Source organism: Drosophila montana, unplaced genomic scaffold, assembly GCF_035044405.1.
Source record: "Drosophila montana isolate Dmon_TW-CO22-7 unplaced genomic scaffold, ASM3504440v1 contig_3438_1, whole genome shotgun sequence".
NCBI classification, from domain to species: Eukaryota; Metazoa; Arthropoda; class Insecta; order Diptera; family Drosophilidae; genus Drosophila; species Drosophila montana.
The window spans coordinates 176,217-197,657 of record NW_026998322.1 but is presented as its reverse complement, the minus strand read 5'-3'; the positions used below and the strand labels follow the sequence as shown (position 1 = coordinate 197,657).

At 42.7% G+C, this 21,441-nt stretch overlaps 9 protein-coding genes across 14 annotated transcripts; 4 read left to right on the top strand and 5 right to left on the bottom strand.

Moving 5' to 3' along the window:
* The first annotated feature begins 13 nt into the window (after positions 1-13).
* Positions 14-2,225, top strand: ZC3H3 (Zinc finger CCCH domain-containing protein 3). Of its 3 annotated transcripts, none has more exons than XM_064691276.1 (5): positions 14-769; positions 827-1,360; positions 1,417-1,612; positions 1,668-2,080; positions 2,146-2,225. In XM_064691276.1, exons 1-4 carry the CDS (start codon positions 132-134, stop codon positions 2,046-2,048), a joined length of 1,749 nt encoding a protein of 582 aa, XP_064547346.1. In that variant the 5' UTR covers positions 14-131; the 3' UTR covers positions 2,049-2,080; positions 2,146-2,225. The 3 variants fall into 3 exon arrangements, with proteins under 3 accessions (XP_064547346.1, XP_064547345.1, XP_064547344.1); XM_064691275.1 differs by having other exon boundaries at positions 2,139-2,225; XM_064691274.1 differs by having other exon boundaries at positions 15-769; positions 1,668-2,225.
* On the bottom strand, positions 2,106-3,530 carry thoc6 (THO complex 6). The gene is made up of 2 exons (XM_064691277.1): positions 3,336-3,530; positions 2,106-3,276 (listed from the first exon to the last, which is right to left on the bottom strand). Exons 1-2 carry the CDS (start codon positions 3,446-3,448, stop codon positions 2,334-2,336), a joined length of 1,056 nt encoding a protein of 351 aa, XP_064547347.1. The 5' UTR covers positions 3,449-3,530; the 3' UTR covers positions 2,106-2,333.
* A 3,421-nt stretch (positions 3,531-6,951) lies between these two features.
* LOC135434639 (collagenase) lies at positions 6,952-8,712 on the top strand. Its single transcript, XM_064691278.1, has one exon. The coding sequence runs from the start codon at positions 7,612-7,614 to the stop codon at positions 8,485-8,487; it is 876 nt and encodes a 291-aa protein (XP_064547348.1). The 5' UTR covers positions 6,952-7,611; the 3' UTR covers positions 8,488-8,712.
* A 1,143-nt stretch (positions 8,713-9,855) lies between these two features.
* LOC135434695 (adenylate kinase isoenzyme 1-like) lies at positions 9,856-14,677 on the bottom strand. Of its 2 annotated transcripts, XM_064691358.1 has the most exons (5): positions 14,334-14,677; positions 11,138-11,224; positions 10,728-10,850; positions 10,285-10,662; positions 9,856-10,066 (listed from the first exon to the last, which is right to left on the bottom strand). In XM_064691358.1, the coding sequence occupies exons 1-5, from the start codon at positions 14,334-14,336 to the stop codon at positions 9,968-9,970; spliced, it is 690 nt and encodes a 229-aa protein (XP_064547428.1). In that variant the 5' UTR covers positions 14,337-14,677; the 3' UTR covers positions 9,856-9,967. The 2 variants fall into 2 exon arrangements, with proteins under 2 accessions (XP_064547428.1, XP_064547429.1); XM_064691359.1 differs by lacking the exon at positions 11,138-11,224 and having other exon boundaries at positions 14,334-14,672.
* An 18-nt stretch (positions 14,678-14,695) lies between these two features.
* On the bottom strand, positions 14,696-15,650 carry LOC135434696 (adenylate kinase isoenzyme 1-like). Its single transcript, XM_064691360.1, has 4 exons — positions 15,518-15,650; positions 15,342-15,461; positions 15,136-15,278; positions 14,696-15,081 (listed from the first exon to the last, which is right to left on the bottom strand). Exons 1-4 carry the CDS (start codon positions 15,524-15,526, stop codon positions 14,781-14,783), a joined length of 573 nt encoding a protein of 190 aa, XP_064547430.1. The 5' UTR covers positions 15,527-15,650; the 3' UTR covers positions 14,696-14,780.
* A 14-nt stretch (positions 15,651-15,664) lies between these two features.
* On the bottom strand, positions 15,665-17,189 carry Tsen54 (tRNA splicing endonuclease subunit 54). Of its 3 annotated transcripts, none has more exons than XM_064691356.1 (5): positions 17,054-17,189; positions 16,888-17,003; positions 16,639-16,826; positions 16,138-16,576; positions 15,788-16,084 (listed from the first exon to the last, which is right to left on the bottom strand). In XM_064691356.1, exons 1-5 carry the CDS (start codon positions 17,167-17,169, stop codon positions 15,981-15,983), a joined length of 963 nt encoding a protein of 320 aa, XP_064547426.1. In that variant the 5' UTR covers positions 17,170-17,189; the 3' UTR covers positions 15,788-15,980. The 3 variants fall into 3 exon arrangements, with proteins under 3 accessions (XP_064547425.1, XP_064547426.1, XP_064547427.1); XM_064691357.1 differs by having other exon boundaries at positions 15,788-16,063; XM_064691355.1 differs by having other exon boundaries at positions 15,665-16,576.
* On the top strand, positions 17,099-19,393 carry LOC135434697 (tRNA (guanine(37)-N1)-methyltransferase). Its single transcript, XM_064691361.1, has 3 exons — positions 17,099-17,252; positions 18,887-19,070; positions 19,138-19,393. Exons 2-3 carry the CDS (start codon positions 18,894-18,896, stop codon positions 19,309-19,311), a joined length of 351 nt encoding a protein of 116 aa, XP_064547431.1. The 5' UTR covers positions 17,099-17,252; positions 18,887-18,893; the 3' UTR covers positions 19,312-19,393.
* Positions 17,265-18,858, top strand: LOC135434692 (tRNA (guanine(37)-N1)-methyltransferase). Its single transcript, XM_064691354.1, has one exon. It carries the CDS (start codon positions 17,415-17,417, stop codon positions 18,825-18,827), a length of 1,413 nt encoding a protein of 470 aa, XP_064547424.1. The 5' UTR covers positions 17,265-17,414; the 3' UTR covers positions 18,828-18,858.
* An 813-nt stretch (positions 19,394-20,206) lies between the features above and the next one.
* LOC135434687 (uncharacterized) lies at positions 20,207-21,168 on the bottom strand. Its single transcript, XM_064691348.1, has one exon. It carries the CDS (start codon positions 20,896-20,898, stop codon positions 20,281-20,283), a length of 618 nt encoding a protein of 205 aa, XP_064547418.1. The 5' UTR covers positions 20,899-21,168; the 3' UTR covers positions 20,207-20,280.
* Between the last annotated feature and the right edge of the window lie 273 nt (positions 21,169-21,441).

The window sequence follows — 21,441 nt, the reverse complement described above, 5'->3', positions numbered from 1 at the left end:
TTGCAGTGACGATGGCTTTGTTATAAAAGTTTATTGTAAAATGAGAAAAATTTCAACACCTTAAGCAAGGCAATTAAAGTCGTTTAAAATAAAAGAAAAGTGCTTAAAAATTGTGATAAAAAAAGAATAATATGCTGCCACACATAAGTGCCGAAGAAAACATTCCCCCTGTGGGACGGAAGGTGTATATAAATCCAAATTTTCATAACCAAATGGCCAGTTCGCTGCAGGCTCAAGGTCGACCCAATAGCATTGCGCTCCAGGCATGGGAACGACCAGCCATACACATCAATCCGCAATTTCTGCAGCGCCAGCGGGAATTACAACTCCAGCAGATGCAACAGCTACAGCAACAACAACGACAACAACATATTACGCATTACCAGCAAACTGTTGCTGCCGAAGTGACGCCGCCTCCAGCAAAAATCATAAGCAAAGCCAGCACTTGTCTGGTGCGGAAGCAGCCTGTGAAAACCCACGTGCCCACGCCCGCGTCTATTCTACGCGTTCAGCCGCCTCTGGTTAGCATATCAAAGCGAAAGATCGTTAGGCAAGGCGCCAGCGTAGTAAAACCAGCCACAGTTACAACGGCCACGCCCACAGCTAGAGCGACTCCTGCGGCCAAGCGCACCAAATACAAACTGGTGCGCGCTATATCCCTTACCGCCCACAGCAGCACACCGCTTGTCAAGAAACGTCGCTCGCGCGACTTTGTGGCACGCTATGCTCTGAGACGCACAAATGATTCGATCACATCCAGAAAGTCGAGGTAAGCAGCTAGGCAAGGCTCATCAACTTTTACTCCAACTCACATTAAAACTTGCAGCTTAAAGTCGCATTTGTTGAAGCCCAGCGTTAACAAATCTCTGAGCATGGTTAGCATACACGGCGTCATGTACAAGAAGACAGCTAAGAATAAGCTGACCAAACTGGATGCCAGAGCTCCAGCGTTGAAAACGTTGCAGTCGCAGCTGCCAAAGTCAACTAACTCCACCGGTCGCACACTGTTCGTGCGTGGCACCAAGTTCGTGTTAGATCCCTCCGGCTGCCGTTTGACGCGCGTAGCTGCCCATAGCCCACAGCTGAGCATAAACAAAAGTCTGCGTCTGCGCATCGATATTGGCGGCTTGACCTATGTATCCTCGCCCAATACACGGAACGTTTTTATACGTACCACCAATCATGTGTCCCGTGCCCATCTCATGACAGCCAAGCAGCGCAGCCTGCAGTTGCTCAATCGTTCCCTGGTGAAGACCAATGTGCCATGCGCTATCTACCAACGGCTTGGCAAGTGTGCGGCACACAGTCGCGGCAAGTGTCGACGGCTGCACGACAAGCGCCAAGTAGCCATCTGCCCAAGGTCAGTATACCCAATCCACATCACATCGACTTGAACTCGTCATTGTTTACTTGTAGCTTTCTGCGTGGAGAGTGCACCAAAACAGACTGCCTGCTGTCGCACAATGTCACGCTGGAGAAGATGCCCGTGTGTCGTTATTATTTGCGTGGCGTTTGTGTGCGCGAGGATTGTCCATATCTGCATAAGAAGCTGAGTCGGAAGGCGGAGATATGCATTGACTTTCTACGTGGTTACTGCGCGCGCGCCGCTGATGTAAGTTTTGCGCTAAACAATCTCTGATTCTTATTAACTCCTTTGCCATTTCAAGTGCAATATGCGCCATGAGTTTGTGTGCCCGGAATATGCGCGTAGGGGAAAGTGCGAACTGACCAACTGTGTCTACTGCAAGCAAATGAAGCAACACAAGCTGACTGCAGTCCGGCTTAAACCTAAACCTAAACCCAAACCTAAACTCTCCGTCCCCAATGTTCCAGCTGTTTCGAATTGCTTAGCCGAGGAAATGCCCAGCAGTTCGCGATATTTCAAGTGCGAAAGTGATGATAAGTTTCAGGTAGATCCGCAAGAGGATACGCGGAAGGATGAGTGCTTGGGCGATGAGGACGTCTCAACCGGTAGCACCGGCCCGCGTCAGCGACCCAAGCTTGGCCAGCTGCCGGCATTTATACCATTGGGTGGCGGCGAGGAGTGATCGATGTGACCTGCCTCGGACTAATGTTTCAGGTACAAATTAATTCTTTAAAGTACGTTATTAAGTTGGCATAAGTTTTAATTTCCTTAGTGTTTAGGTTCAAAATACATCAAATAAACTTACGCCTTATTCAAAAATAAAACATTTGAATGTGGCGTTTATTAGTCACAAAACAAACATGTGTCTATTTAAAAAAGAAAAAAACTAAGCATCTACAACACACTTTACAAAAGCGTATTTACAATTAGTGATATACAAATATGTGTATGTGCCTGCAGTTTGAAGCTAAAACGTATCATTCTCGCCATCGTCCTCGTCATCATGCTCCTCCTCCTCTTCGTTCTCCACGTCGTCACCCTGCAAGTTGCCATACATTTCAATTTTGCTATCGAGAAAACGAAAATCCTTCAGTATGTGCAACTTGTTGCTGAAGCCAGCAATGGACATGAACTTGAAGGGACTCATTTGCCACACCGCAGAGTAGCTGGCCGTATGCTCTACGGGAATGTTCGCCTGCAGAGTGCCGTTGAGCGTATAGAACTGCACGTGGTTGTGTTCGCCGCCTATAAGCACTGAGTCGTCCACAAAGTCGCACACATGCACGCGGCCGGGATAGTCAAAGACGCGGGTGCATTCCATAGAGCGCAGATGCCAAATAGCCGCACGTGGACCGCCGCCACATACGAGCCAGTCATCGTTGACAGACACAGCACCAATCCACTTCCCCCAATCCGGACGCAGCAGTTGCGGATTTTTGTACGGCTCTATCATTGCTGTGGGTTCCTTTTGCTTGTCGTTCCAGAGCCGAACAGTGCCATCCTCGGCACTAGAGTAGATGCGTCCGTCCGGCTGGCCGACGACGCAATGCACGTAGTCTGTGTGACCGCGATATTCACGCTGTATGCGTCCATCCTCCAGATCAATTTGATAGACAACACCATCGCCACAGCCCGCGTACAGGGTATCCGTTTCGGTGCATAGCCAGAAAGAGTTGACATCAGGCACCTCCACGGCATCCACCTGCAAGGGTATTTTGATTTCCCAGGCACGCTTTGTGCTCAACGTTTGCTCCTCCTCGTTCCACTGCACGCCGTAGATGAGTCCAATGGCGCCAACTATAAGAAAGTCGCGATGGAAAGCGAGGCAATTGACGTCGACATCGTTGCCCTGTGGAAATATCTGCAGCTTGTTGGGGGGTTCCTCTGTGGACTTATCCAGTTCGTTTAAGCTGCAAAATAATTATTTGTAACTTACAAGTTGTAAGCCTGTTCAGCTCCAAAACTCTACCTGAGGGCAAAAATATCTCCAAAAAGATTGCCGGCGAACAGGAACTTCTGTGATGTCGAAATGGTTTGAGCCAAAACATTGTTATAAGCACGCTTTAAATCTTTTTCCCTCATTTTTTGTTTGTTTATAATCTCCGAGCAACAAAATCTAGAACGCGGTGCTTATGCCGGCTGTTCTTTACAATATCGAATGCGGCCCATCGATTGTTAAATAAACATCGTTGTGTCAATATATCGATATGTCGATACTTTTGACTTAGTGGCAACTTTGCCGAATCTACATGAAGTTGGGAAATAAATTTAAAAAATTATTCAGTTCTGATAACGGTGTCTTCATGCACTTGTTTCATGTCACTTGATGAGCCATAAATAATAAGGAAATGTAAAATAATTTTACATTTTTGGGTTATTGCCATCAATTCATCCAAAATCCAGTTCCGACAAAATGCGTTTCTGATTTTAACCAAAGTTCACTGACATGGGAAGCATACGCAAAGGTGAAGCAAAGCAACCTTTCGGTAGCCCGAGTGAGTTTATTCAATTAATTATATGTTTCATTTTGTAAACAAGACATTTGCGCCAATGATTTAGTAATCGTTCAAGCATAAAATGTTGTAAATTGGTTGATTGCCCAGAATCTCGCATATCTGGGTACATTTAATATTTCAGTTTTATTTATATGATGAATAATTAAATTTGTTTATTTGGATTTTAAGCAGCCCAATTGTGTTGTGTTGTTATTCCATTGGCAGTTTTGGTCGATTATTGTGACAGTTCTAATTTAAATGCAAATTTTAATTATAATATTCGCTGCGATCGATAATTAATTATCGATCTGTTTTACGGCGGCGCCAAATTGCCGAGAACAAAGTTTACACACAAAAAAAATTCCACAAACGTCGTAAACTTCAAAATTGTGCCTGACCAGCACACGCTCATTTCCAAATGCGGTTTTCCAACTTTATCTATGGCCAGTCAATATCAAGTTTTCGATCTCGTTTGATAAGGTTTTGAATATCTGGTACAAGTTGAGAAGTTGACTTATACGGCGTATTCTAAAGTCGACTTCATTTGACTGATTTGTATTAATGACTTTCTTTTAAATTAATTTAATACGCTCGATAAGCAATTCGCACAAGTTTTGGGAATTACCAGACTCGCTAAATAAATAAATAAATAAAAAAAAACTGCAGCCGTCTGGCGCCAATCAATTTCTTTGCCTCCGGGCCAGATCATCTGCTTTGACTAATGATAGAGTAAGAAATTTGTTTGTTACACTCAAGCCAAGCGGATCGTCATGGGAGTTTGTTATTGGCTATTGGGCCAGTATTTTTTGTTTGGGAATTCCCAAGCTCTTTGGATTTCTTTCACAGCGTTGACTTGTTTGTTGCCGTTTCTTTCTTCTTTCCCTGTTTTTCGTTTTTTTTTTTTCTAATTTAGAATTTTGATTCAGCTCTGGGGTCTTGAGCATAAATTGAAACTAGCCTAACCGGATCTAGTTTGCCGAAACGTATTTAAACATCTCTCATATTATTTTATTTGATTTCATCTTTTGGAAAGCAAACTAATGTGTCTTTAATCTTGGAGTACGGGACAAGGGAGGAGCAGCTGTCGACTACTGGTTCTACGCGTTCGCTGACGCTTATCATTCGCATTCGATTTGGAATGTTTTTTTTTAATTTGTTTAGCTCACATCAAATAAATCGCTTCGGGTTGACGTCAACGTTCGATTTGTTATGGTCATTTTGTGGGCGGGGTCTTAGCCAAGGCAAATTAATTGCAATCGTTTTGGGGAGGGGTTAATGCACCCCTCCAATGTCGGGGATTCTTTTCTACTACGGGAGAGTTCAGAGCTCGACTGCTCGACTTTTTCCTCTGGAATTTTCAAATTTTCGTTTTTGTCAAGGCCAACTACTTTCTCTCGCAAGGTAAACAACATTTTGGCGCCAGTCTCGAGCCGCTGAACTTTGTTGACAACAAAATTTCTGTCGGGTGTTTCCCTGATAAGACATTTGCATAAAATTGAAATCAGAATTTCAAATAAATCTTATGGCTTCTGTCTGTACACAATTGTATGCATTTAAATCAGAGGTGCCATTAGCCAAAGCAGTTAATTCAAATTGGCTTATTTGTAAATTTTTTATTGCAGTTCGATCAACCAGTTGGCAGCCGACATGAATAAAGCGTGCAAATCGAAAGCTTTATATGTATATACATCTATATATATATACGTTTTTATGATGTGCCGAAAAACTAATTTGTGTCGGAATTGGCTGGGCCATTCTCTAGAGAACGGGAAGTGAAATTCCAAATACCAGATACTCGACTCTAGACTCTAGACTCTATATGAGATATTTGCAAATATTTCAAGTTTTTCATGATCGCCAATTGGAGGGGTCAAGATCTCTCGAGTTCTTGATGTAAGCAATTTCAATTTTTCACACCCAATGCCCCATTGAATTTGCATATTTTTATACCCTGAGCCCATTGAAAATGGGTATACTGTATTTGTGCAAATGTATGTAACAGGCAAAAGGACCCCATAAAGTATATATATTCTTGATCAACATCAATAGACGAGTCGAAATAGCCCTGTCCGTTTGTCCGTCCGTCTGTCCGTATGTATGAACGCAAGGATCTATAAGAGCTAGAGACTTGAAGCTGTAGGTTGTCCTAGTCCCCGCGCAGATCGAGTTGGTTTCCGATAGTCGATAACTTGCCCCGTTTCCAAGTAATCGATAATCGATATCGACATCCTGTTTTTTGCGCAATTTCGGCAAATAATATGAGCTAGAGTCACCAAACTTGACATGTAGCTTCTAGAATAGTATATATAGATCAAGTATTTTTCATTTTATAGCTATCGCCTGTCGGAAGAAGAGGATTCAGGGTATCCCCCAGTCGGGAGCTCCCGACTAGAACCTCTTACTTGTTAGTTTTAGCTGTTTACCCAGCCGAGGTGTGAATCAATCCAAAGAGTTTTATATTCCCACAACGACATTTCATAACAAATAAAAAACAAATTTAGTCTGTTACATTTGTTGTATTGTTTTTACGATATTTGTTTATTTAGTACATTTAATTAATGCGACAGACGTCGGCGGTTCTCCTCTCATTAACAACATTCCGACTTGGCGCCAAATCAATTAGCTTCCATTTCAATTTGATTATTGCTTTGATTTTATTTAATTTTATTTTTGTTTCTGTTTTTTTTTTTTTGTTTTGCGCAGCTGAGCAACAAACTGGAAAACTTATAGAAAATACAAAACAAAAACATTTCTTGAGTCAAGCCGAGAAGTTGCCCACTAAAACTAGAACTTAATTTGCATGTTTATTTGTTTATAAAACAAATGACAAACGAAAAAAAAGAAGAAGAACATAAACCCACATATTGATTCATCTTTTAATTCTAGTTAAAATCGCATGAAAGTTGCGACCCGAAATTAACAACATTTCTCGGCAACTCCGACTCAGACTGAGACGTAAATTAATTTATAAATAAAAAAAGCACATGGCGCCAAAAAAAAAAACTGTTAATAATACTAAGCGGAGTTCCCGTTGACTTTTTGTTTGTTGTTGCGCAAAAGAAGCGACTTTCAAAAAATGAGAGAAAAAACAAAAACTCAAAATTCGAAAACAAAAACAAACTGTCATATTTTGAATATAAACTGTTGAAAAATGTGCGTTTGCATAATTAAAAGCGAATTTGTCACAAAATTCTGCGTGGCAGCAGCTCAAAGACCAGTTCTCTCTCTCCCTCCCTCTCTCTCTTTCTCTCGCTCTCGCTCTCTGTCTAATTGGAATTTGTGAAAATTACGCACATCAACTTGGGCAAAGCAATTGCAATTGGCCCGAACAGGAAAGCACTTGAACCCGGGCCCCGGGCCCGATAAGAAGAGTTGTTCTGATACGAGATCGACTTTAAAACAAGATTTTACGACTTGTTTGTTGTCATAATAACAAGCTACCGCAGCAGCAGACGACATCGTCATCAACGTGATCATCGTGACGAAGAGCGGCTCCAGATGCTGACTGGGCCGGGTCTGATCTCTCTCAGCGCGCAGCGGCTCAGCGGCTCAGACAGATAACCGGCAAAGAAATTGTTATAAAATATCACGACATCGTCAGAATGGATTTAAACCGAGGCGAACGCTTGAGCCGAGCACAACCAAAATACGCAAACTCGTGAAGTGAATCATACGTGACAATAACAACAACAACAACAGAAACAACAACAAAAACATTATCAACAAGTGACAACAAGTGACAACAAGAAAATGGGAAGATTGAGTGTCAGTGTGCTGGGCCTGCTCGTAATTGTGCTGTGCCTGCCGGAGTTGAGCGCCGGCTATGCCATTGGCCAGGCCAAGTTTGGCAACATCGAAAAGTTCCCCTACCAAGTGATGCTCATCGGCAAGCAGCTGTGGCGCAAACGCATCCTCTGCGGCGGCACATTGCTGGACAAGCGCTGGGTATTGACCGCCGGCCACTGCACCATGGGCGTCACACATTTCGATGTCTATCTGGGCACCAGGAGCGTCGACGCCACCGAGCAGCTGGGCGGCCTGGTGTTGCGCTCGAATAAGTTTATAGTGCACGAACGCTTCAATCCGGAGACGGCAGCGAATGACATAGCGCTGGTCAAGCTGCCGCAGGAGGTGACATTCACGTCGCGTATACGGCCGGCGGCGCTGCCCGGCAGCAGGCAGCGTCTGGAGCCGTTTACGGGCATGAGCGTGGTGGCCAGCGGCTGGGGCGCCATGGTCGAGATGACCAACTCGGATGCGATGCAGTACACCGAGCTGAAGGTGATCTCCAATGCCGAATGCGCCGAGGAGTACGATGTCGTCACAGCGGGCGTGCTCTGCGCCAAGGGCCTCAAGGATGAGACCGTCTGCACCGGCGACTCCGGCGGCCCGCTCGTGCTCAAGGGCACGCACACATTGGTGGGCATCACGAGCTTCGGACCCGCCGACGGCGAGGCTGGCGGCGGCTGCGAACGCACCAGCATTCCCGGCGGATTCACCCGCGTCACCCACTACCTGGACTGGATCGAGAGCAAAATTGGCAGCCACACGCAGGCACAGCCTCACCAGCATCCTCACCAGCAACCACAGCAGCAGCACGTTTATCGGGATGATAATCTCATTTAGACTGTGCTTTTGCGATCTGAACTTTGACTGAATCGTCTAGCTTTATAATTTATATACGTGTGATATTTTGTAAATACTCCCCCCTACCCTGCCCTACCCTACCCCTCACCCGCACTTAGCTAATTTCCAAATTGTGCATGAATTTGTTGTCTTAGTTTATAACTATTTAAATATCTATTATTTATTTTAATTGTAAGTCCAAAGTTGAGCCAAAAAGAAAAAGAAAGAAAGCAAACGCAAAAAAAAGTATGCGAAAAAAATAAAAAATTGAGCATTTTAAACAAAAATCTCCCCTTTTTGTTGTCTTTCTTTGCAGCCAAATTTTTTGTTGAAGTCATGCTGACTTTTTGGCAAACGGAATTCCCGCTTGGTCGATGATGCGTTAATTTTCACCAGTCAACTCTCTTGGCCATGGCCCTTACATAAGGCCAGTCTTTGTGCCCAGCTATTCATCTATTTACTTTGCACTCGAGCGCCAAGCACTTGGCTGGAGATCGAGATCGAGATCGAGATCTACGGCGAGAACTTGGAGGTCCACTCCAGTTGTGCCCACTTTGTCCGATGACGCAGTTCCGTGATAAAAGGCAGATGATTCCATTCGCTTGGAGTTTTGCTAATGCTATGACTTTCAGTTTTTTCTTCATATTTATTTATTTTTTGTTCTTGTTATTGTTCTGTCATAAATTATGTCAGTTCGAATCTATGCTAAAGCTCAAGCACCGAATCGTTATTTATTCATTGATATCAATCACAAATCCATATACATATATATATATTACTTTCATATAAATCTTTAAGTGCTTAGTCATTCGTCTGGCGACATTTGAATGAATCTGATGCACAACATCTTATACGAGTTCAAGAAGTTCAAAGTGCAAGAAACTCTTCAACTTTAGGAGCTGCATCTTTATACAATGTACTTAATATTTTATATATTTATAGAAACTATCAACAAACTGGTTATTTTCACGTTTCCTAAATAGCACGTGGCGCTCACAAGTCAAGGTAATTGAACGTGAGCTTCTCTTCGCTTCTCTCTGTCTAGAATGACCTTGAGTTTTCTATTAAATCTTACAACTAACTAATTAGTTTAACTGAAAACAAAACGTGATTTGAACTCTAGCTCTAACTATTTGCATTTTATTAATTAATGAGCTATACTAAAAAGTTCCAATTAAAGCAAATTGCAATTGGTTTTTGTTTTACGTAAACTTTATTGTCGTGTAGATTGCTTTTTTTTTGTGTATTTCTTAATTCTTATAGATTTGCGTAAACTAATGTTTACTTAAAGCACTTGACCGGTTAAAATTGCAGCTAAAGGTTTGGGCCTGGGCACAATCAGGCCTTTCGATTAGTTAAACAAAGATATTCGACTAAGATTTACTTATATATTTTGGTATTAAGCTTTGATTTGTGCGGATTTTGTGCTTTTAGGTTCTAAAGTTTTGCTATTTAAATAATTTCTTTGGCGTGGAATCGGTTAACAAACTTTGGCAGCTCTCTGCTTTTTTTGGAGCACGCAATCGATGACCTCCACCACCTCCATGAAGATGTCATCCACATCGCGCTCGGCATTGATCTGGAAAATGAAAGTATGAGTCTCTATATAATAAGTCTATATAGTTAAATTAGGACTGCAAAAGCACGAACTGAAGCTCAAACCAAATTGCAATTGCATCAAAACTTAGCTGAAAGGAACCATGCTTTGATGAAACCATATCAAACATATTTGGTTTATGGATGTGGAAACCCGAAACAAGTTCCAATCGGATCTGCAGCCCCGAGTTATGTAGTTACCGTCAGGGTTTTATCGGCATATAGATCCAGTATGGCGCTCGTATTGCGCTTGAAGGTCTGCAAACGCGAACGGATTGTCTCCTCGTTATCGTCGGCGCGCTTCACCTCGGCGGCGTTGGCGCGTGCCAGGATGCGCTTCAGCATCGTGTCCTCGGAGCAATCGAAATACAGGGCCAAGTCGGCGGGCGCAATTTTCTGCTCGAACTCAATGCCCTGGTTCTTCTCGCGCGGATAGCCATCGATGAGAAAGCCCTTGGAGCTGCCCTTGGTCCGGGTCACGGCCGCATGCAGCAGCGAGAGGACCTCCGCATTGGGCACCAGGCCGCCGCTGGTCATGATCTCCTGCAGCTGACGACCCTTGTCCGAGCCAGAGGCTACCTGTGTGACACAAGAGAGAGCGAAGCTTGGAAAAAGATCAACTGTGGATGCATCTCAAATCTTACCTCTTCGCGCAACAAATCGCCGCTGCTCAGATGCGTGAAGCCGTATTTCTCGACAATCTTGGCGCATTGGGTGCCCTTGCCGCAGCCGGGTCCGCCGAGAATCCAGATGATGGGTATGTCAGACTGAAAAAAGAATAGCAGCAAAGGCGGGTTGGATTAGTAGGAGCCAAATAGCCGAACGGCCACAACAGCAATTAGCCAAGTTAGTGTACACAGGTTTGACGAAAGCCTTAGTCGAGTTAAATGGAGCAGAGGTTCAAGAATTGTACAAACAACTAAATTTAATTATTTATTTTTGTGTAATTTTCAGCCGCCACAGTGCATGCCATAAGTATATGGTACATCAATTGATAATCGTGGTATACTATATAGAGTGTGTGTAGGACTCGCTCATCCCGGGGGCTACTTACAACGGCTTGTGCCTTACGCAGCTGCTCCGCTTTCTCTTGTTTCTCTTGGGCCTCCTTCTTCATGGCCATTTGGTGACACATAAATAACTACACAAATGGAACGTGAATAGAGGCAATTGCATATGGGCTGTAGGTTTTGATAGCTTCACAAGTTCATTGATTTTTTAATTGATTGCGATTGGGATTTAACAAAAAAAAAATTACAAATAATATTGAAAAAAGTTAACGCTTACAAGTGCAACATTTTTTATTTAAGAAACAATCTAGAAATCAATTCGTTTAATCCGTTTAAATTGTCTTAATTAACCCAACTATGAAAGTTGTAAAACTTTACAGACTTTCTATATAGCAAACCCATTTGTAGATTTGTAATCTCTATTAAACCAAAAACTTTTTTTTGCCTGATTTCGATGAAGCATTTTAAAAGCCCATCCAAAATATTTCCATGAATACCTAACCCAATCAAAAAAAGAAATACCTATCTATTCAAATATAATCCATTTAAATTGTCTTAAATAACCAAACTATGAAGGAGGTAGATTTTATAGATTTTCTATATAGTAAACCCATTTGTAGATTTCAATGAAGGGCTTTTAAATATCTCTAAGAATGCTTAACTCAATCCAAGGATTATTATTATTTAAAAATCTAGCTATTAAAATACAAACTTTGCTAAGAGAAAGCCCTATAAAATTAAACCTGCACCTATAGTTAAATAGTTATAGAAAGACGAGGAAAATTATTAATCTATTTTCACAGTGTAAAAACCCTCATAATCTAGATTGTGTGTACTGTATGATTAACTAAATTTAATAGTATAGAGTGTATATAATTAAATTATAGTTATTAGTTTTGCTGGCATGGTGCCAACTTAAACAAAATGTTTGCCGCCAACTTTAAAATACACAAAATTAGTGCAGCCTTCAAAAAGTTCTATATATATACAAATATATATATATCTGTACAATATACTATATAGAGTGTAGAATTGCGTGTGTTCATAAATTGTAAGCTGCCAAATGACATTGATCTTGAACGCATTCAACTATATATATATATATGTATATAATTGAGTGTGTGTGCTCAATTTAGATCTGGTATTTATCCAATCTAGATTTCGACTCAATTAACGCCCCGTAGAACTGATTTTGCACTCGTTTTGCTCTTTCCAGTTTATGGCGTAAATCGCAAAAAACTTTTGTTCTAATTTGGCGCACAAATCAAATTCTATAAACAAATAAAATTTGTTTTATTGCTGCCTAAACTACAGTTAGGCCCATGTGAATCTACAAAGTTTGTGTAGGTGTAGCACTTTTGTATATTATTATTACCCTCACTCATATATATATATATATATATATATATAATATATGGCCCCCGACTGTTCCGCATTGTCGCGCCTAACGAACAATTCGTTCAGGAATTAAAGAAAATATATATATACATATATATAGTATAGAGAGAGGGGAGAGAGGAAAGGCAGCCACATGAATGAATTTGGGGCTGTTTTGATATAGTGCAGGTTGTTTTTCCTCATAAATATTAACACTTATTGTATTTGTAGCGCATAAATTTTGTTGCTCTTAATCTCGCACGAGTTCTTTTCACATATTCCCACAATTTTCAAAGCATTTTCTTATTTTTTCGTTTTTGTTAGTTATGTGTGAGAAATTTATGTTTTTCAATGGCATATCATTTACGTAAGTTGTTAAGATTTGTTTTTCGTGAATTGGTTCAGCGACCTATGAATGACATTTGCAAGGATACGACTCGGTTTTGGTATTGATTCAGTTCAGTTAAATATTTTATAGAACAGTTGTTGGAATTCCCAACGAGTGTGTTCAATTTTTAATAACCCGAACACACAGACACGCACACATACACACACACACACACTTGAAACCCAAACGGAACTAAAGGAATTTTTATTATAGCCGACTATTTTGTTGATTTACGTATACAATATTTTTAGTGCAAAAATTCCATGCGTCGCGACATTGTGTCGTCGCCGATGCTTAAACAATATTTAACTAACCAAAACCTAACTAACAAACAGAAGAGAGAGAGAGGGCAAAAAAAAAAAAAAAACTCCGGCATGGAGTCGCCATAATGATGACTGACTAGTTCGGGCAGCGCCAATAAACACATTCCCAAGCGATCGGCGACGAGTCGCTAATGAATCAAGCCCCGCCAGAAATTCCTGTGCCGCCAGCTTTACTTTAACCTGTCGATAATTTTATGCAAATCTTTGGACTTTGACGTCAAAAAATTCGCCTGGCTTGGAATGTGAAATTTTGTTTTTGTTTTCGTTTTGTTTTTGTTATTATTGTAGATTTTTTGGCCTTTTCAGTTGTTAATTTTTTGACTCAGTTATTTTTATAGCCATGCGCTGGGCAATTGAAGTTTGTCACGAAATGTGTAACGCATGGAAGGAGACGTCTTTAAATACATACAAATTCTATACATATACTTTCCATATTAATAATTTGTCAAAACTAAGTTCATATATAAGGAACTTTTTTATTATTTAAGATATCTATGCTCCTTAAATATGCGCAATATCTTATCAACTTCAAGCCATTATATCGTAAGGCGATTGGTCAAATTTCCGTATCAAAACGAACAACTTTTTTATAACTGTCCAAATTTGGCATTTACGAGCTTAGCCATGCATATAAACAAAATCTTATCAACATAGGACTACTATATCGTAAAAGTTCTATATGAAATGTTTCTGCAAGGGTATTCAAACTTCGGCGAGCCAAAGTTAACTGTTCTCTCTTGTTTGTTTCTATTGTTGCGTTTTTTGGCCAGTTATTTTTGCTGTTGTTGTTGTGGGAATTTCACAGGCACAGACGGGCACACTGGTGACCGGCTCGCCTCTGCGTATTTACAGCTAACAGCTGATGCCGCGCAAACCCAAACAAACGGCTTGTTTGCATGTATGTATGTAAATTTGTTTGTTTCTTAGTGTAATATGCTCAGTAGAAATTGCACAAGGTCAAGTGGGTAGAGCTTTGAGAGGGTCCAAAGGTCAATCGTACCGAGGATTGCCCTACACCCTAATCTATCTGAACAACCATTCGTTTGCGTTTCTGTTGGTTGTGGTAACGCAAACAATTTCAAATCAAAGTGAAAGCCACAAATTGTTTATAGAGAAATAAACTAGAACAGACGCACGCACACACATACTTACCATGATGATGTATATTACAAGGTATATGAGGCGCTGATGCGGGCGTTTCGTTAAATAAATCGCGAAATACTTCGAGTTGAAGAGTCGCTGCTAAAGCTTGTTGTTGTTGTTGTTAATTTGCACAGAATTTCGGTGTTCTTGATTTTGATTTTTTTTTTTGTTGTATCGGCCAATTCTTTTCCGTTACGGCGAATTTCCACCCTTAATGCAGCGTGTGTCGAGAGCGACTGAGTGTAAAGCTTTCGCTAACGGTTTCGGAAAGCTAATGCCATGCAGCTTTGGTCGAGCTTTATCGCTTATCGCTGCCGCGTACTGTGGTGCGTGTGTAGAAAAGTGTATAGAAAAAAAAAACGAGCGAACAATTCTTTTCAACTGAGTTTCCAAATTTATATTTTTAAAGCTATCAATTTTGATTAATATGGCAATGTATCCACAATATTGTCGTGCCTATGGGGCTATTGATATGTGAGATTCGCCCCTCTTGTCCAGTAACTCCATGTTGGGTATGACTTCTTCGAAGACAGCATAGGCATCGCGATCCCCGTCAATTTGCATGGTTTTATTGCCATATTGTTCCAGTATGGCCTGCATATTATGCTGATATACGTTAGCCGCTATGCTGGGACGCGCACCCTGGGCGGAGCGACGCGTGTCAAGCGTCTCTTGGCCCACATCCAGAGCAATTATCAAATCCGGCGAGCCAATGCGCTGTTCCAACAATGTGGCATCCGCTTGATTTTGTGGATAGCTGTGTATATAGGTTTTTTTTATGGGATTTCTGTAGGGCTTGTGTTTCAGTTACCCGTCAATGACAAAGCCTCTAATGCCGCTTCTGTTGCCCATTATATCCGACTCCACCATCAGTATGATATCCCCCAAAGGCACCACGTGGGCATCATTGACTGTTGCTGCAAATTGATTGCCCTGCTCCGATTCGGTTTCAATCTGCGTAAGATCTCATGCTAAGACTGGAATATACAAGTCTACATATATATATATATATCTTGCCTCGCGCTCTACCATTGCGTTGATATCTACATGCTTGTAGCCATATTTCTGAACTATATTCTGCGATAGAGTCGTCTTGCCGCTGCTTGGTCCACCCGTAACCCATACAATTGGCACATTCTGTAAATATAAGTAAATGCATATATAATTTATGTATGAATACCATTTAAATATACATTTTCCATGGTTAATTGGCAATTTTGTTAATTACAGCAACAAAATTTTATAAATTTTTATATATTTTCAAAAAGGTTGAACGAAATATGACATATTTCTGATATATTAGGCTTTAACAGCCTTTAAGCATACACATTGCTCGACCGTTGCATAATAATTATGGCGCATTTTATTGACTCGCATATAAATTAGCAAACAATTATATATACACAATTGATTGAGCTGATTGATCTGAGCAATCAGCAGCTGATATAATAAATAAACGCCTGTATTTGTTTTGATTCGCTAACGGATATGACGAGCAGCGGCGCGGCGTGCACCTGCTGCTGGCGCTGACATTTGAGGATCTCATTGTGTGTGGGAAATGGCTCTCCGGGGGGTAGAATAACCACGCTGAAAGTGGGCGCCTTTGGCGCACTGCGTCTGAAACCCTCGTTGTGCATATGTAAATCAAAGCTGATCTTAAAACTGCGCAATGTTACATCTATATCGCTGTCGTAGTCGGCGCCTCGCATCTGCACTATATCCAATTTTTCGAAGGTTTGCTGAAATTTGGTATAGATCGCCTCCGCTTTAAGATTATCAACGAGGCTTTTGCTTGATGTATTTGCTCGCTTACTGGCCTCCTCCTCTTGCGGCTCTGACTGAGCCTTTCGTTTGCGCGTCTCAAATTTAAAGTTGCTTTGCAGATCACTCTCCATGCTGTTCTCATCTGTGCTAGCCGATGTCTGGCTTATTATCTGCTGCTTTAACTCCGCCATGCGGGCCTGTGTGCCATTATAGAACACGGAGGCTTTAATGTGAGCGGAAACAGGCCTATTGCCCAGAGCCTCCTCCAACAGAGCCCAAATACAGTCCTCGCTTGTTGCTAAGCTAGTTGAAGTTGTCTGTGCCGCTGGGCAGGCAGCTTGATGCTTGATAACTATATAACCAGCGCGAGACAATGCTGAGTATACCAAATAATTGTTGTACTTGTCGCTAGCTGCCTCGCCAAGCAGCAATACGTAGGCCTGCTCCACGGACACAATCATATCGCAAAACTCCAGTTGAAGGCGGTTCTATGTTAATATAACTTGACATGATAAAAATCGCAACAATATTTCCATATATATATACACACTAATTCCAGCAGAAATAAAGCCTCGTAATATTCCAAATAGAATTTGCCTTGTTGGCTATAGCCAAAGCTCTCAAATTTGCCATCTTTGCGCATCACTTCGACTGCCTGTTGATCCTGCCGCCAAATAGCTACAGCGCGTCCCGCTTGTCGCTCGATGCGCCTAGCAGACAGCTGGCGGCGCATATTAGCTGCAATATTATAAAGATATGTATAATTAAAATGTTATTCCCAAATTATGTGCATGCTTACCATAGGCATTTTTCAGTTCCTCTTGCTCGGCTGCGCTGCATTCAATGCTGGTTCGTTTGAGTCCGTTATACGGCGTTTCAGCTTCAGCATGACGTTGGGCAATAAGCTCCTCAGCACTAAAATTACTTTTGCAGTATAGTTTATGTTAATATCATTCAGAACTCACCTTAAATACTCTATTTTTGGTTTAATTTCAATAACATCTGCTGGCGCGCTGCTCATTTTAGAAAACCGAAAACAGCTGCTTTCTGCGGCGCTGCCAGACCAATTGCAAAAGAACATGCGCAAGTGGAGTTAGTTCCATAGTTCCATGCAACTTTATAGTTCACTTATTTTCGCTGCCGTTGCAATATCTACGAATTAAGGTAATTTTCATTGATAATTGTGTTTTTAAAAGAAACTGAATGTTTATTTGTGTTGGCTGATGCGCAACTGCTCAATTGCTGTTTGTTGACATAAACTAAAACAACTACAAAGCGCGTAAAACTGTCTCAACGAGAGTGTCTTTCCTACATGCACGTTTTTTGATGTTTTCCGTGGTCACCAGGCCCTCCCCTTCCAAAGTCTTCAATTTGCTGATAATAACCAAACGCTTGCGCCACTATTATCGCAACATGGACTGCACGGAGCTGCTGCCGCCTGCCTCTGTGCGTGGCATGACTGTGCTGCAGCGCGCGGACTTTCAAAAACGCGTGCAAATTCCCAGGCTAAGAGTGCCCGAATTGCAGGTGCAGCGTGTGATTCCGCTGGTGAAAAAGCTGCTGCTCAAAATGGAGCATCTGCAGCCGGTGCGTGCCTTAGAAAATGAGCGTGAAATTCTGTTGCACCCATTGCCCGTCAAGAACTGGCAATCACTGCCAACAGCAGAGCTGGAGCAGCAGCAGGTGACGTCAGAGAATTTTTGCCACGCGGAGCTCGAGTTGAGCTACGAGAATTGGAGCGCCAATGAAATACTGAAGAGCGTGCTGCCGGCTGACGAGGAGGGCCTCTCCTCCTTTTCACGCATTGGCCATATTGTGCATTTGAACCTGCGCGATCATCTGCTGCCCTACAAACAGCTCATTGGCGAGGTGCTGCGCGACAAACTGCCCAACTGCCGCACCGTGGTCAACAAGGCGGCCTCCATTGACAACACCTACCGCAACTTTCAGCTGGAGCTCATATGCGGCGAACCGGAGTATCAGGTGGAGACCAAAGAGAACGGCATTCCCTTTGAGTTTGACTTTTCCAAGGTATATTGGAATCCACGTCTGTCCACCGAGCACGAGCGCATTGTCAAGCTGCTGCAGCCAAACGATGTGCTGTACGATGTTTTCGCTGGCGTTGGCCCATTCAGTGTACCAACAGCCAAGAAGCGCTGCCAGGTGCTGGCCAACGATCTGAATCCAGTCAGCTTTCACTGGCTGCAGCACAATGCCAAGCGCAACAAGTGTCTGGCGCACATCAAAATGTACAACAAGGACGGACGGGAGTTTATACTGAAGGAGTTGCGTGAGGATTTGCTGGAGCGTTGGCGCACCCCAGCAGCCACACCCTATAGTATCCACATTACCATGAATCTTCCGGCAATGGCTGTCGAATTTTTGGACGCATTTCGCGGCTTATACACAGTTGAAGAGCTGGCTGAGCTGCCAGCGAGCCTCAACTATCCGCAAGTGCATGTTTATTCCTTTGCCAAAGGAGAGAACACCAAGATCCTGGTGCAGCAGCTGGTGGAAAGCAATCTGGGCGCATTGTTAGGCGACGAGCTGCAGTGCATCAGTTTTGTGCGTAATGTGGCGCCCAACAAGGATATGTATAGAGTAACCTTCAGGCTGAACAGAACGATGCTGACCACAGCAAAGCAGACATTGCGCAAGCGTCCCTGTCCTGCAGAGGAGGAGGAGCAGAAGGAGGAACACGTAGCGACAGCAGCAGCCACAAAAGTGAAATGTGTTTGATCAAGGAAACAATAAAGTTTTTACATACAAAAAAACGTGTCTCTCCTTTGTATTTGCAGCTTCGCCATGGGTCGCAACAAGGCCAATGCTAAGAAGGGAGCAGGAGCGGTTGCTGGAGCAGCTGCAGGCAAAGCGGCCGCCAAGCCGGCTCTAAATAAGTCCAAAAAGTCAAAGAACGTTTTCAAGGTGGCCAACAACAAGGGCAAGAAGAAGCCCAAGGAAGTGCAGGGCAAGCTAAAGCAGGTGAAGAAAGCGACAAATCCCCAACCCCAAAGGCAATCCAAACCTAAATCAAATTCAATATTTTCAGATCAAAGAGACAGTCAAGGCCAAGCAGGAGAAGGTGGATGCTACACTCAAGGTACTCCACAAGGATATGGTCGTTAAGAAGCCTAAGCCGGCAGCCACGCCCATTAAGAACAAAAAAAAACCGGCGGCCAGTGCCACCAAAGTCTCCGATACTCTGGGCAAGCTCAAGTTCTGAACAGCGCTCGATTAAATAAATGCAATTTGTTAGTTCTGTTAGTTCAAAGATTACACAAATATATGTATCTATATATATAAAACGGTTTGCCGTTCTTTTTTAATTATTTAATTTCTTTGACAACTCCCCTTGCTGCGTTGCAAAATTAAAAAAAAAATTAACCATACTTTGTATATTTGTTTGTATGTATGTATGTGCGTATGTATGTATGTGCGCATGTACATATGTATGCATGCATGTATGTGCGTGTGTATGCATGCATGTATGTGCGTGTGTATGTATGCATGAAAGTTTTCCTACAGCAAACGCAGTACAAGTTTACTTCCCACTGCGCTGTTAATTTGAAAATAACGCCTGTTTAAATGTTGCCCTTCTCCTCGATTCTCAAAAATTCAAGTAAGCCTGGCAGGCCTTCATGCCTTTCTTACAAGTGTTGTGTGTTTGTGTTCTGTTAAAAAGTGGTGTTGGCAATCATTAAAGTTTGTGTGTGCTTGTCAATATGTAAGTATGCATGTATGTATGTATGTATGTGAGCCTGTATGTATGTAATATGCATGTACATAAGTACATAAGTACTCACGCATGCAGATGCATATGCGTGCATACATATATATACATGTATGTATGTATGCATGCACGTATGTATGTATGTACGCATGCACATATGTATGCACGTATGCATGCATGTACGCATGCACGTATTCATGAATGTACGATGTATGCATGCATGTACGCATGCTCATATGCTTGCATGTACGCATGCTCATATGAATGCATGTTTGTATGCATAATTGATCAACTTTTTACTTCGGTTTTTTTCAGTGATGCGCATACATAAGAGACTGCTCTCTCCTGCTATTGGATGCCAAAAAACTAATCGCTGAATGGATGCAAATTTTTGGGTAAGTACATATTTCATATATATTTATGGACAAATACAAATGTACATAAGGGCAGGGGCCATCTTAGTTAGAGGATTAGTGAGTCTCCAGGCAGCACGACAGCGCCAGACGGCACAGTGGGCGTGGGCGAGGGCAAAGTCGTATCTGTTCCATTCGTAGCCTGCCAGCCAAACAGTTCACGAATGATGGTATCCAGCTGTGTGGTGTCTATGCCCTCCGCCTGGAGCTGGGCAAGCACCGCCTGTGTGGCGGGCAGGGCCACCCAACGATCGTAGACGACCTTCAGGGCGCCGAGACGCTGATAGAACTGTGCGAAGATGCCATTCAGCTGCACCTTGGCCTGGATGTGGGCGCTGATTGCGTAACGCGGAAAGTACATCTCCAGCTCGTTGAGGAATCCCTGCCAGCCATAGACGGTGCCCGACAAGTAGGGATAGCGGTTGACCAGCGTCATGCACACTTCGATCTCCTCCATCTCGAATTTGCCACTCGAGACCAACAGCTGCTGGTTGACCCATTGCCGGAACAGCACCACCTCCGGCTGGGCAAGCAGACGCCAGTGTGCCGTAAAGCCCGCGTTGCTGTTCAGAATGCGCACAAAGGCCTGGAACTGGGCATCGTTGAGCAGATAGCGCACAAACAATTGATTCAAGGGCTTGAACTGTATTAGGCTAAAGATATCCATTAGATCCTGGGCCAGATTCGGCGGCGGTCCCACGGGTCCAACTGCTCCATTGCCGGAACCGTCCAAAGCTGGTCGGATTGCAGCTTCGCTAAGGCCACAGCCTCCCAGGCAGAGCAGCAAGAACTAGGCGTATGTAGCTGCCATTACGGAGTTCGGACGAGTGTGCTTTTGGCAAAAGACGCATCTGCTTTTTATGGCCGCCTCGGCTGTTTACCCAGCTCTGATAGCTCCAGAGATTTTGTCGCAGCAGCTGCTGTTGACACAAGCGAAGACGTCGTCGGCGTTGCCGATAAGAAAGTCACCCGATTCGATCTGTTTATAGTTAGATATATAATCTTGGATAATATATAATCTTGCGTTTCACCGGAACTAACTGATGGCCGGGTAATTGTTTTTGCGTGCTTTATTTCTCAAGTAATAAGTAAATGAGCAACAAAATCCAGAAAGACCGACAATTAACCGCAAACAAACACAAAATATAAGTAGTATATAGTATTAGGCCTAGACACGGCACAACACATAACAAAGGGGTGCTTAAGTATA

What these genes read in the sequence shown, in the direction of transcription:
- LOC135434695 (XM_064691358.1), bottom strand. An exon ending in GCGATTTGTTGCGCGAAGAG is followed by an intron (nt 10,663 to 10,727) that starts GTAAGATTTGAG and finishes TGTGTCACACAG; the next exon opens with GTAGCCTCTGGCTCGGACAA. An exon ending in ATGCCGATAAAACCCTGACG is followed by an intron (nt 10,067 to 10,284) that starts GTAACTACATAA and finishes TTCATTTTCCAG; the next exon opens with ATCAATGCCGAGCGCGATGT.
- LOC135434692 (XM_064691354.1), top strand. Translation starts at nt 17,415, where the DNA reads ATGTTTTCCGTGGTCACCAGGCCCTCCCCTTCCAAAGTCTTCAATTTG.
- thoc6 (XM_064691277.1), bottom strand. Translation starts at nt 3,448, where the DNA reads ATGAGGGAAAAAGATTTAAAGCGTGCTTATAACAATGTTTTGGCTCAA. An exon ending in GGAGATATTTTTGCCCTCAG is followed by an intron (nt 3,277 to 3,335) that starts GTAGAGTTTTGG and finishes ATTATTTTGCAG; the next exon opens with CTTAAACGAACTGGATAAGT.
- LOC135434687 (XM_064691348.1), bottom strand. Translation starts at nt 20,898, where the DNA reads ATGGATATCTTTAGCCTAATACAGTTCAAGCCCTTGAATCAATTGTTT.
- LOC135434639 (XM_064691278.1), top strand. Translation starts at nt 7,612, where the DNA reads ATGGGAAGATTGAGTGTCAGTGTGCTGGGCCTGCTCGTAATTGTGCTG.
- Tsen54 (XM_064691355.1), bottom strand. Translation starts at nt 17,169, where the DNA reads ATGTTCTTTTGCAATTGGTCTGGCAGCGCCGCAGAAAGCAGCTGTTTT. An exon ending in GGAACTGAAAAATGCCTATG is followed by an intron (nt 16,827 to 16,887) that starts GTAAGCATGCAC and finishes ATAATATTGCAG; the next exon opens with CTAATATGCGCCGCCAGCTG. An exon ending in CTTTATTTCTGCTGGAATTA is followed by an intron (nt 16,577 to 16,638) that starts GTGTGTATATAT and finishes ATATTAACATAG; the next exon opens with AACCGCCTTCAACTGGAGTT.
- ZC3H3 (XM_064691276.1), top strand. Translation starts at nt 132, where the DNA reads ATGCTGCCACACATAAGTGCCGAAGAAAACATTCCCCCTGTGGGACGG. An exon ending in ATCACATCCAGAAAGTCGAG is followed by an intron (nt 770 to 826) that starts GTAAGCAGCTAG and finishes TAAAACTTGCAG; the next exon opens with CTTAAAGTCGCATTTGTTGA. An exon ending in CAAGTAGCCATCTGCCCAAG is followed by an intron (nt 1,361 to 1,416) that starts GTCAGTATACCC and finishes GTTTACTTGTAG; the next exon opens with CTTTCTGCGTGGAGAGTGCA.
- LOC135434696 (XM_064691360.1), bottom strand. An exon ending in ACGCAATGGTAGAGCGCGAG is followed by an intron (nt 15,279 to 15,341) that starts GCAAGATATATA and finishes GATCTTACGCAG; the next exon opens with ATTGAAACCGAATCGGAGCA. An exon ending in AGAGGCTTTGTCATTGACGG is followed by an intron (nt 15,082 to 15,135) that starts GTAACTGAAACA and finishes CTATATACACAG; the next exon opens with CTATCCACAAAATCAAGCGG.
- LOC135434697 (XM_064691361.1), top strand. Translation starts at nt 18,894, where the DNA reads ATGGGTCGCAACAAGGCCAATGCTAAGAAGGGAGCAGGAGCGGTTGCT. An exon ending in TGCAGGGCAAGCTAAAGCAG is followed by an intron (nt 19,071 to 19,137) that starts GTGAAGAAAGCG and finishes CAATATTTTCAG; the next exon opens with ATCAAAGAGACAGTCAAGGC.